The following is a 10,910-nucleotide window of genomic DNA, read 5'->3' on the forward strand; positions in this document are numbered from 1 at the left end:
GAGTTGTCTTTGCCAGCGTGTGGGCATGTTGTTACAATTTTCGTCCTTTTTTTCTAAAATTAATAACCTGGCAGTCCTCTTCAAATAGAACCCATTAGACTCTGGTTTAAAAAACATTTTTTTGTTAAATTTATTTATTTTATATTTTAAAACTAATCTGGAATCAACTTGTAGTTGGGATGGTTAGGTGGACAGTGATATTCGGGTCCATTAGGGTTCAAAAATTCTAGAAATTCTAATCTGTGATAGTCTTTGCCATGAAACTGGGAAAACCATACGATTTCCATGTGTGGCGTGGCCGTATCTTATACAGGTGTGCTCCACAAAACCTCGTCGCGGGTCTGGATTCTGGACCACCCACCGAACCGCCCGCCGGCGATAGCAGCCGCCGTCAATGGCCGCCGTCTCGACGGCCCAAACCCTCCCATTCCTCACCGCCTCCACTTTCCAGTCCTCGCTTATCTTCCTGCCCACAGCACGGCGGGCCCCAACCTCGCTGACCTACGCCGGCCGCCCTGCTCCCGCCGTCGCGTCCTGTCCTCGCCCCGGTGGAACCCACAGGACTCAGGCTGCCCGGTCCGTTCTCCCTGCCCGTGCTGCCGCTTCGTACTCCTCGGCGAGCGCGGCAGAAGGTACTGTCCGTAATTAAATTGGGGCTGTGCTATTGGCTTGAGCTCTTGTAACTGTTACAGTTGTATGCTTTTGAAGGGGATGAAGGCATGTCTGACCCGGAGCTGAGGCTGGTGCTGGAGCTTGCCACCGATGAGGAGCTGCTGGAACTGGAGGAGATCCTCTATGGTACCAGGTCTGGGGCTCGAGCTTGCTGATTGTTCCAATGCTGTTTAGCACTGAGATAACTGATTGTTTGGTTTAGATCATAGTGATGGGTATCACGAGACAGAGTTGGATTCGTTTGTTTCGAGTTTGGTTAATAGTGTGCATATATAATCTGCTGCGATGTACTAGTTGTTTTGGAGTTTTTGGCTGCCTCTTTCGGTTCCTACCGTTGGTTATGACGGTAAGCATGCTTTGCTGCACAAAGTAGTAACGCTAACCGCATTCAAATTATGGACAAAGAGGATCAGATCTATGAATTTACACAGAATAGTGTTACTTTTGTTTTAGAAATAATTTAATCAAACTCTTTGGCAAAAGAGTTAATTATGGCCAAAGAGGATCAGATCTGTGAATTTACTTTTGTAACGCTAACTAGATCATATTTATTTGTAAATGGTTAAAATTTCATCTCCTTTGTTTCTTTTTCCATCTACTGATTTTTGAAACCATCATGGTTTTTCTCTTGAGTTTTCTTTATTGTGCTGACTGATTCAGTTAGACCTGATCACTTTCCTGTGTTCGCATAATGGGACTGCCACAAAAAGCTGTGGCGCAATATCTAACTGTCATCATATTCCAATGTTTCAAATTGTGAGCATAAGCTTTGGTTCTGTGTCTCCTTATTCTGCAGCTATTTCAGCCCAGTGCTAAAATCAATTGCAAAAAGGCCGAACACCGTTTCTGTTGTTGTTTTGGATGATATCGAGGAGAGAGATCTTTTCATCTCAAAACTGGAGTCGAGGTTCTTGTATCTTGCTGCAGATGCACGCTCAGTTCTAAGGTCAGTCAAGTAGGCTTTTATCCCTGTATCATACAAAAATGTATCCCTGATTAGATTAGTTACCCTGTAGAAGTCGACCTGATATGGTTTGCCACCTTTTTGAACGTTTTGTACTTGTACAATCTTTCTTCATAGGGGCTGGAGGCCATCATACAGGAATGTCTTACTTCAAGTAAGAAGAGAACTTGGTGTTCAATGCTCCAGTAAATTATGTAGTGCAGACCTGGAGGCAGAAATATTTCTACACCTCCTGGATGAATATTCGAGGTATATAAATTTTATTTTGGGAAGTATAAGGATGCCCGAACACAAATTTCCCTGGGATATATGAAAATAGTTGTAAACTATGTAACCAGATACGCTGCAATCTATTTTCCTTTTAAACGGATATATACATTGCAATCTATTAACTAGTAATTGGCGCTATTGCAGTTTCATATTCATTAATTTCTTTTGTGTTTGAAAACTTCTAAGACCTATACTCTCTCTTTGCCACACTAGTGGTCTTGAATACTAAATTGTTTCTGCATTTAGCCGTCAGAAAGGATCATTTTCATTTCCATGGGATAAACAGAAATCTCCAAAAGAAAACCCTAGCATTGAAGTAAACAACTGGAAGGTGCTTACTGACGCTGCTTGGAGGATTGGATCAAAGGGTCTGGAAAGTACATTCTTGAAGGTTATTTGTGGTTATTTCTTTTCTTTTCTTTGTGACATTTCACTTCTTTGGCTAATTTCATTTTTTCTTTGATATGGAAGGGTGGCAGTGCATTGACTGTGAAAACAATCTATGAATCGGTATGAAATAAAGTTTATTTGTTGGAAGATCAAATTCTGCTACTTCTAGACACAACACCGTTGTTAATTAATGTTACTTACCATTATGGTAGTTAGCCAAGAGACTATCTGGAAAGCTGCTGATGGAGACAGCTAATTATGAGATTAAGAAAGAACTTGTTAAGCAGGTATACCCATTTTAATTGATTCTTTTGGTTTGCTACTCCTGAATTTTTAGTTATTGTGTGGTCATCGCTAGCGCAATAGATAGAACTTCATATCTGCGTTTGCCTAGTATAAGCTCTTGTTCTTTTTCCCCATCTGGAAAATGCATTGGCAAAGCTTGATATTTAGACCAACCATGTTTGCATGTTGCAACTGATATTCACTACTATCTTAATATAATAACCTCCAGAAGTAATGTCTTTACCATTTCCAGGGTGGCCGATTAGCTGCTGTTAACCTTGAATCCAGAGCTGGCTTGCTTGCAGCTAGGCAGGTAATACCATCTTTTTATCTTCATTCTATTCCTCAGTGAGCTAGTATGCCCAAAGTGTGTAGGAGGCAGCTGCTTTTGTACATCAATATTGGCATTGTACCCACGTTTTTTGTCGAAGATCGTACATACAGATGTCAAGTTTTAACAATAATCTTGAATGTATGCAGGGTTTGGCTCGTGCAGCATCTAGATATGTTGGCCTTAGGAGTTTCATGAGTTTACTTGGACCAATGTATGTTTATTCAAATATTCTCTAGTATATTTTCATAAACCTTTCCTTGCTGTTACCGCCTTATTTTTCTGGCTGTCAATATCTATCTTACACCATGATCTGATCAAATTAAATTTCCCTTTGCACATGGAGTATTTTGCCTGTAAGTCGCCTACTAACTGTTCTGTGCTTACACTTGACTGTCACACAGAATGTGGGGCACACTCTTGGCTGATATTGTGATCCAAATGCTCGGGACAGATTATGCTAGGATCGTGCAGGCAATCTACGCTTTTGCTCAGGTGAGGTTCACTCTATCTCCTTGTTTAGTCTCAGCAGCTGCATTGATGCATACGTCGCCTTTCTTACAGATTCGGCTTACTCGGTCGTGTTACCTAGAATCTCATGAAGAATGACCAGAGCAGAATCATCACCGGACAAGCCTAACTGGGCACTCTGATCTTGTCTACCATTACAGCTCCATAGTGTACATTCTGATCGCGCAGATCATTCCCGGTCGCAGTACTCCACGGTAAACTCTGCAGCTTTTTGCAGAGCATAGATAACAGAGCAATTGGCTGATGGTAGGTAGCAAGGACAGATAAGAAGAGCAGCATTTTCACCGCTTTGAATTTCAGAAGGCCCATAGCTGCTTCATATGTGGGAATTTGATTGTGAAGCTTAGGAAAAACAGCATAGTGTCAGGATTGAAACTGTGTATTAGTAGTACTTGACAAATAGCTCACGATAGACATTTGGGCCACCTACTCTCCGAAGGCGGTAGTTGCGGATGAATATACATCGACTTCACACTTCCACGGGGTCCGAAGTTGTAGAACATGCATTCCATTCTGTCCCGGTTAAACAATGTAAAATAACGGCTCCCCTCATCTTAAACTACTGCGCCCTACCTTTCAGTTAGCCAAGGCGTACTTCGTTGGCATTACTTCATGCTTATACCAGCCATCCATATATCTTAGACACATGATATGGTTGCATCGCATTTGCATATAGCACCCTGCGCTGATCATCGATGTTTTTTTCCCTCGCGACGTTCATTGGAGCAGTATCTATCTACTTATTACTGGTTTGGATGCTGGTTTTGCTTAGGACATAAGATATCTGTGATATTTGCCTCACCATCAACAAGTGCACTGGTGATTTTGGCAACCTGAAGATGGTCGTGCAAAGTTTTTCCTAAACTTTACATGTGAGAACGCGAGGTGCTGTGTGCAAAGTTTCAATAGGAGACGAGAGCCATGATGTGAATGAGCGCCATGTCTAGTGGTCTAGAAGGATGCATGGTCCATTGTTTATAGAGCTCGGCTCTCACCAGACCGCCGAAGCTTTCTAAATCCCGGGCACTTACCGCGTGAGAAGGAGCCGAAGGAACCGCTGCATGATCGGCACCATAAAGTGCGGCGCGGTCCAGCCCACGCCAACACCCGTCTTCTCTAGGGGTGGTGCGACATGGCTGCTAAGATGGTGATCAGCCTGGGGGGCTCGCGGCGGCGGAAGCGCGGCGAGGTGCTGTTCCGGTTCGACTCCTTCTGCCAGCCCGGCTACCCGGCGCAGCTCGCCGGCGCGTTCCGGGACAACGTCAGGACCCTCCTCGGGCTCGCGCACCTGGAGGCCGGCGTCCAGGGGGAGACAAGGTGCTGGTCGTTCCAGCTCGAGCTGCACCGCCACCCGCCCACCGTCGTCAGGCTCTTCGTCGTCGAGGAGGAGGTCGCCGCCTCGCCGCACCGCCAGTGCCACCTCTGCCGTGTCATCGGTACATATAGGCTTTACATAACCATTGCACGCACGAACGCGCGTGATCAGTCTGTCACGGGGAGATGATCGGTCGCGTATGTGTGTCGTGCCGTGTTGCAGGTTGGGGTCGGCACCTGATATGCAGCAAGAGGTTTCACTTCGTGCTGCCCAAGAGGGAATCCTCCGTGGAGACCGATGGGCTGTGCTACGGGATCGGCCACGGTGGCGGCGGCGCCGAGAAGGCGTCCAAAGGGACGGCGACCTCCAGGGGCCACCTGCTGCACGGCGTCGTGCACCTCAACGGCTACGGCCACCTCGTCGCCCTCCACGGCTTCGAGGGCGGCTCCGACTTCGTCTCCGGCCACCAGATCATGGACCTCTGGGACCGCATATGCTCAGCGTTACACGTAAGGTACGTACGTATGTCTGTGACGTTGCAACGTACGTACGTGGTATATATCGATCGCAAACGTATGTGTATATGCTCTGCATGAGCGAGCGATGAGTTCTCACGTGCACTCACTCAACCAAACCTATGCTGTGTGTTGCAAGGACGGTGAGCCTTGTGGACACGGCGAGGAAAGGGCACATGGTGCTCAGGCTGCTGCACGGCGTCGCGTACGGCGACACATGGTTCGGGCGGTGGGGCTTCAGGTACGGCCGCCCGAGCTACGGCGTCGCGCTGCAGTCGTACCAGCAGTCCCTCCACGCGCTCCAGTCCATACCGCTCTGCGTGCTCGTGCCGCACCTCTCCTGCTTCAGCCAGGAGCTCCCCATGGTGGTCACCAAGTACCAGGCCATCAGCGGGCACAAGCTGCTCAACCTCGGCGACCTCCTCCGCTTCATGCTCGAGCTCCGGACCCGCCTGCCGGCCACCTCCGTCACGGCGATGGACTACCGCGGCATCATGTCCGACGCGTCGTGCCGGTGGTCGGCCAAGCGCGTGGACATGGCGGCCCGCGCCGTCGTGGACGCGCTCCGCCGGTCCGAGGCGCCGGCCACGCGGTGGGTCACGCGGCAAGAGGTGCGCGACGCGGCGCGCACCTACATCGGCGACACGGGCCTCCTCGACTTCGTGCTCAAGTCCCTCGGCAACCACATCGTTGGCAACTACGTGGTGCGGCGCGCCATGAACCCGGTGACCAAGGTGCTCGAGTACTGCCTGGAGGACGTGTCCAGCGTGCTCCCGGCGGCGGTCGGAGCCGGCGCCGGCGTGCCGCCGGGCCACGGCAAGATGAGGGTGCGGTTCCATCTCACCAGGGCACAGCTCATGAGAGACCTTGTGCACCTGTACAGGCACGTGTTCAAGGAGCCGAGCCAGGCGCTCACCACCGGCGCGTTCGGCGCGATCCCAGTGGCGGTAAGAATGATCTTGGACATCAAACACTTCGTCAAGGACTACCACGAAGGGATGACCGCTACCAACAGTGGCGTAGTCGGGCATGTCTACATCAGCCTTTGCTGCACCTTGATCGTGAGGAACGGGAGCCCGGAGCTGGTTCCGCCGTACGAGACGGTGACCGTGCCGGCGCATGCCACCGTGGGCGAGCTCAAGTGGGAGGTGCAGAGGCTGTTCAGGGATATGTACCTCGGCCTGAGGACCTTCACGGCCGAGTGCGTCGTGGGGATCGGCGCCGGCCTGGAGGCCAGCCCGGCGCTCGGGCTGATCGGCGTGGGGAGCACCGTCGTAGTCGAAGGGGTGGTCGGCGAGCAGCAGGAACCGTTCGAGGAGGGCGACGAGAGGAAGAAAGCGGCGGCCGTGTGCGAGGGGAGCGGCGACGTCGGAGAGAGGGTCGTAGACTGCGTGTGTGGAGCGGACGACGACGACGGCGAGCGCATGGCGTGCTGCGACATCTGCGAGGCATGGCAGCACACGCGGTGTGCCGGGGTCGCGGACACGGAGGACGTCCCGCACGTCTTCCTCTGCAGCCGGTGCGACAACGACGTGGCTTCGTTCCCGGCCTTGAACTGCTAGAAGCTGCTCCAGGCATGCTCGGTACGGCATACCACAATCGCTGCTAGTCTATCTACATGTAGTATAACCGAGGACTTCAACTGTTTATATTGTCTTTTTTATTACAGTTTGACTAATTCACATGTAGATGTTTTTTAAGGATGTCACATCTAAGCTCCCACAAATATATAATGCAGCAACAAGAAACAAAAAAATTAGGACAGAAAAATAGACCACAAATAGAGTGGACATGAGCTTAGATGTGACATAACTATGTCACATCTAGATGTGTCCTAGACAGACCCTTTTTATTATTATTTCCGAAAAGGAGGATTGCCCCGGCCTTTGCATCACAATGATGCATGCAACAATATTATTAACTGAAGTCTCCAGTAAGTATGCAGTACGTTACAAAAACTCGAAAAAGTTGTAAAAAAAAAAAAAACAAAGCCACAACCGGCAAAAAAAGACAAGGTGCCTATACAGCTATCCTATTGTTGGACTGCCATCCAAACATGTTGTAGGTATTCTGTGGGGAATGTATTGGGTGCTCCAACCCTTGGAGTGCTCCCGAGTGCTTCACACATTTTAAAATGTTCATAAATTTTTTGAAAAAAAATCTAGCACATTCACACAACATCAATTCATGTTGTCACAAAATTTTAAATCAAAATTCAAAATATTACTCGAGATACAAAAATGACAAATTTCACATCAATGTGATAGTGGGCCAAATCTCAAGCCCAACTTATGTTATGTACTATTTATTGTCGAATTCTTCATATATGTTTTTCTCGAGCTATTTTTCAAATTCTTATTCTAAATTTTGTGACAATATACATTGATGTTGTGTGAATGTGCTAAAAAAATTCTAGATTTTTTTGAACATTTAAAAATGTTATGCCGAGTTTGGAGCACTGGGAGCACCCTAGGGGTGGGAGCACCAGATATTCTCCCGTATCCCGTGCTACCGTCTCCCAACGGTGCACTCATGAGCCATATGCTCCTTGGCTTCCACACGACTGGGTAACGACCACGTACGGATCCAGGAAGTTGCTCTGTAGATGACCTGCAAAAAAATTGTAATGTTCTGTCTGTTAAAAATGATGTCATTTCGACAGTTCCATGTGGCCCAAATCAATGAACACACTCTGACTCGAATATACACCGCTAGTTTAGGCTCCACCCCATTTAACCGAGTCCCAAATTAAGGTACCAATGCTACTAGGTGGACTAACATTAAAGACCACGTGTACTGTGCGCCATAGTCTGGCTAGCAATCGATAAAGAGATGTTGAATCGACTCATCATGATCACAAAAACAACACCTTTTTTGCTGCCCTCCTAACAATGTTTTGCTAGGTTATCTTTAGTCAAGACTACTTTCTTATGGACAGACCACATGTTTTTAGAGGCATCTCAGTTTCCCTAATGAGGAGCGAGTTTGGGATTGGGCCAGTGTTTATCATATCAATATACATTGACTTTACTGAGAATGCCCCTGACACCAAAAGTCTCCAATGTTGTGTATCTGGCTTGTCCGACAATTTAATCTCCCTCAACCTACGCACGAGATGTAGCCATCTATCTCATCGCTCACCTAGCTACTAGTGATCTTCTGAACTAAATGTTCGAGGGAACCGATCCTAGAATTGTACTGGCGAAAGCCTCTTTCCACTGTACAATGTTGTAAAGAGTAGGATATTGAATGGCCAGTGGCGTGTCCCCTAGCCATGTATCCTTCCAAAACCTAACGATATTGCCGTTCCCAACAATGAATTGGGTCATATTGAAAAAAAATATCTTTGTAAGCATCAACCCTTTACAGCAACTTTGAGTCGGAGTGAGAGATTTTTTTCCGTAGTAAGCAGAAATATGTGCCCGTGGAACCCATGTTTGGAGGGAGATGTCAGATATTTTCATCAACAAGTTAAAAACAAATTCAGGGCAAGTTTTGTTGTTAACCTAAACAGGAATGTTTCGGTGTTAACCGTGTAATTTCAAATACTCTATTGATCATCTTCTACAAATTGCCAGAGTGCCAGTCACATGAGGTTGACTTGATATATGTCATCGGTCAAAATTGAGATAGTTGGCAGCGGGGTAGCCAAGCTGCCAAGGCAAGTGGCCTTTGTCCCCAACATGCGTATGTGGACTCCACGTGAATGTGCTGGGTGTACATGTATTTGGCTCGCACTTAAAAACTTGTTGTCCTTTTTATTTTGGCATATCAAGTGAGAGAGCATATCAATGGCCTAGATCCTAAGAACAGACGTCCCTAGGACCAGAATAATTTTCCCAACCAGATTAGGCAAGCCTGGCAAGGTATGGGTGGTTTCTCTATCCCCGTTTACATGGCATAGCTTGATGTCCTTCAAGTGCACAATGTTAGTTGTAGTTGCTTTTTGAAGTAATAATATGGATATCACAAAGAGTTGAGTAAATTGTTGGTTGCCCTTTGTAGAGGTTCGTCGTAATGTGCTTGCAAGTTATTTCTTGATTCCAAGCAAAGGCATAATGGTGATGGAATTAACAGAGATCGATTAAAAGTAAAGGACTCGATTGCATAGCAATGAAAGTAAAGAATGTGAGAGAACTCAGGAAACTATTGCAATATGTGTATGATGATACTGAATGGAAAATGTTCTATCATTGCAATATGTATATTTGTGAGAGCAAAATCAATAATAAGATATGTAGTAATGTCTTAGTTCCATATCATGTAGAACCACCATCACCCCCATAGTTGTCTCCTGAGTACGGTGGTGATTTCCCCGTGGATGTGGCAAAAGCATAGGGGCCTCTTGTACCCAAAGTCTGCTAAGGAGATAGATAACTTATGTCACCACGGTGCCTTCAACCCCTCATTTCAATGACACTAACACCCTTCATGCACAACCACCAAGAACTAGGGAACTACTCAGACATTAAGGCACAAGACACAAAGCGATAGTCATATGGATCGAAGATGAATGACTAAAGCAATCCTCGTATAGATTCACAAAAAGTCCGGAATCACAATGAAAGAGTTTAGCGATTACAATGAGATGGATGTGAGAGTCGACGATGATGGCGTGAATGATGATGGACATGGTGGTTCTCGCTACCCTAGTCTCCGTGCTCAATTTATTGAGTGTAGGACAACCATACTGTGAAGATGGGCACAAGCAAAGGTACTTCAGCATGACACTTCATGAAATATCTGAAACCCAAAGTCCTCAAAAAATCACTCTAGCCACCTCGATTGTAAGTATTACTAAGTCCCGATACCTCCAAAACTTTTTTCGGTACTACACAACACTTAGGGTTAGTATCTTCATAGAACTCACACCCAATTTTTCACAGTGTTAGAATTGACGCACCTTTTTGTCCAATGCTACTGAGCCTATACATTTGATACATCTTTAACTTAACTCTCGCACTTCCCCCGCGTCGTCCCCACTAAGGCAACTCGGGTGGCACCCAAACCCTAGCCGCCGGGGGCGAGATCTCCCTCTTTCCCTCCCCCCGCCGCCGGAGGACGCCGCCGGGCTAAGCTCGAAAGCCGATGGCGGTGGCGGGGACTCCCTCTCTCCCGCGTCTTAGGGGTGGTGCGGAGCCCCTAAACGCGTGGTGGCACGGCCGATCCAATCTATGCGGCGCGGCGGCGTGGTGGCCGGCCCTGCCTCGGGCGACAGCTTTGTAGGTGTGAGTGGTGGCTTCGGATGCCTTAATGTATGTTCTTATTAGACATTTGTTAAATAATAAATAAAGATGGCCGTATACATCAATTGATACAGAGGCCGGGGGTTTTAACCTCCTTTTTTAAAAAAAGAACTCTCACACTTCCGAGCAGAACATTTCTTTCTACCCTTCTCTGTTTCCTTCTCTACGGAGTCACAATATAGGTTTCGGTACCACCATATTTTTTCTCAAGCTGTGAGTTAGGCCTTTTCTGCACAATCCTTTCTAAGAGATACTATGTCTACTACAGTAATTCCAAGTAATTGAAATTGCTCGCTACTTCTTAGCCAGTTTAGATTCGCATGAAGTAGCCACCTTTTCTGTTTGAAACCACCACTTTAGTTTCACCCTGTACATCCGATTACTGTATTTT

At 47.1% G+C, this 10,910-nt stretch overlaps 2 protein-coding genes across 2 annotated transcripts; both read left to right on the forward strand.

The window, feature by feature from the left end:
• The first annotated feature begins 273 nt into the window (after window positions 1–273).
• On the forward strand, window positions 274–4,026 carry LOC123121698 (uncharacterized). Its single transcript, XM_044541715.1, has 11 exons — window positions 274–632; window positions 709–805; window positions 1,469–1,618; window positions 1,754–1,885; window positions 2,153–2,297; window positions 2,378–2,416; window positions 2,509–2,583; window positions 2,835–2,894; window positions 3,062–3,126; window positions 3,317–3,407; window positions 3,477–4,026. Exons 1-11 carry the CDS (start codon window positions 395–397, stop codon window positions 3,519–3,521), a joined length of 1,137 nt encoding a protein of 378 aa, XP_044397650.1. The 5' UTR covers window positions 274–394; the 3' UTR covers window positions 3,522–4,026.
• A 428-nt stretch (window positions 4,027–4,454) lies between these two features.
• Window positions 4,455–6,955, forward strand: LOC123121697 (PHD finger protein PERSISTENT TAPETAL CELL 1). Its single transcript, XM_044541713.1, has 3 exons — window positions 4,455–4,879; window positions 4,981–5,272; window positions 5,413–6,955. Exons 1-3 carry the CDS (start codon window positions 4,576–4,578, stop codon window positions 6,833–6,835), a joined length of 2,019 nt encoding a protein of 672 aa, XP_044397648.1. The 5' UTR covers window positions 4,455–4,575; the 3' UTR covers window positions 6,836–6,955.
• Window positions 6,956–10,910: the final 3,955 nt, after the last annotated feature.

The sequence above is a fragment of the Triticum aestivum genome, chromosome 5D (genome assembly GCF_018294505.1).
Source record: "Triticum aestivum cultivar Chinese Spring chromosome 5D, IWGSC CS RefSeq v2.1, whole genome shotgun sequence".
In the NCBI taxonomy this organism is placed as follows: domain Eukaryota; kingdom Viridiplantae; phylum Streptophyta; class Magnoliopsida; order Poales; family Poaceae; genus Triticum; species Triticum aestivum.

What these genes read in the sequence shown, in the direction of transcription:
- LOC123121698 (XM_044541715.1), top strand. Translation starts at nt 395, where the DNA reads ATGGCCGCCGTCTCGACGGCCCAAACCCTCCCATTCCTCACCGCCTCC. An exon ending in GATGCACGCTCAGTTCTAAG is followed by an intron (nt 1,619 to 1,753) that starts GTCAGTCAAGTA and finishes CTTTCTTCATAG; the next exon opens with GGGCTGGAGGCCATCATACA. An exon ending in CAATCTACGCTTTTGCTCAG is followed by an intron (nt 3,408 to 3,476) that starts GTGAGGTTCACT and finishes CCTTTCTTACAG; the next exon opens with ATTCGGCTTACTCGGTCGTG.
- LOC123121697 (XM_044541713.1), top strand. Translation starts at nt 4,576, where the DNA reads ATGGCTGCTAAGATGGTGATCAGCCTGGGGGGCTCGCGGCGGCGGAAG. An exon ending in CCACCTCTGCCGTGTCATCG is followed by an intron (nt 4,880 to 4,980) that starts GTACATATAGGC and finishes GCCGTGTTGCAG; the next exon opens with GTTGGGGTCGGCACCTGATA. An exon ending in TGCTCAGCGTTACACGTAAG is followed by an intron (nt 5,273 to 5,412) that starts GTACGTACGTAT and finishes GTGTGTTGCAAG; the next exon opens with GACGGTGAGCCTTGTGGACA.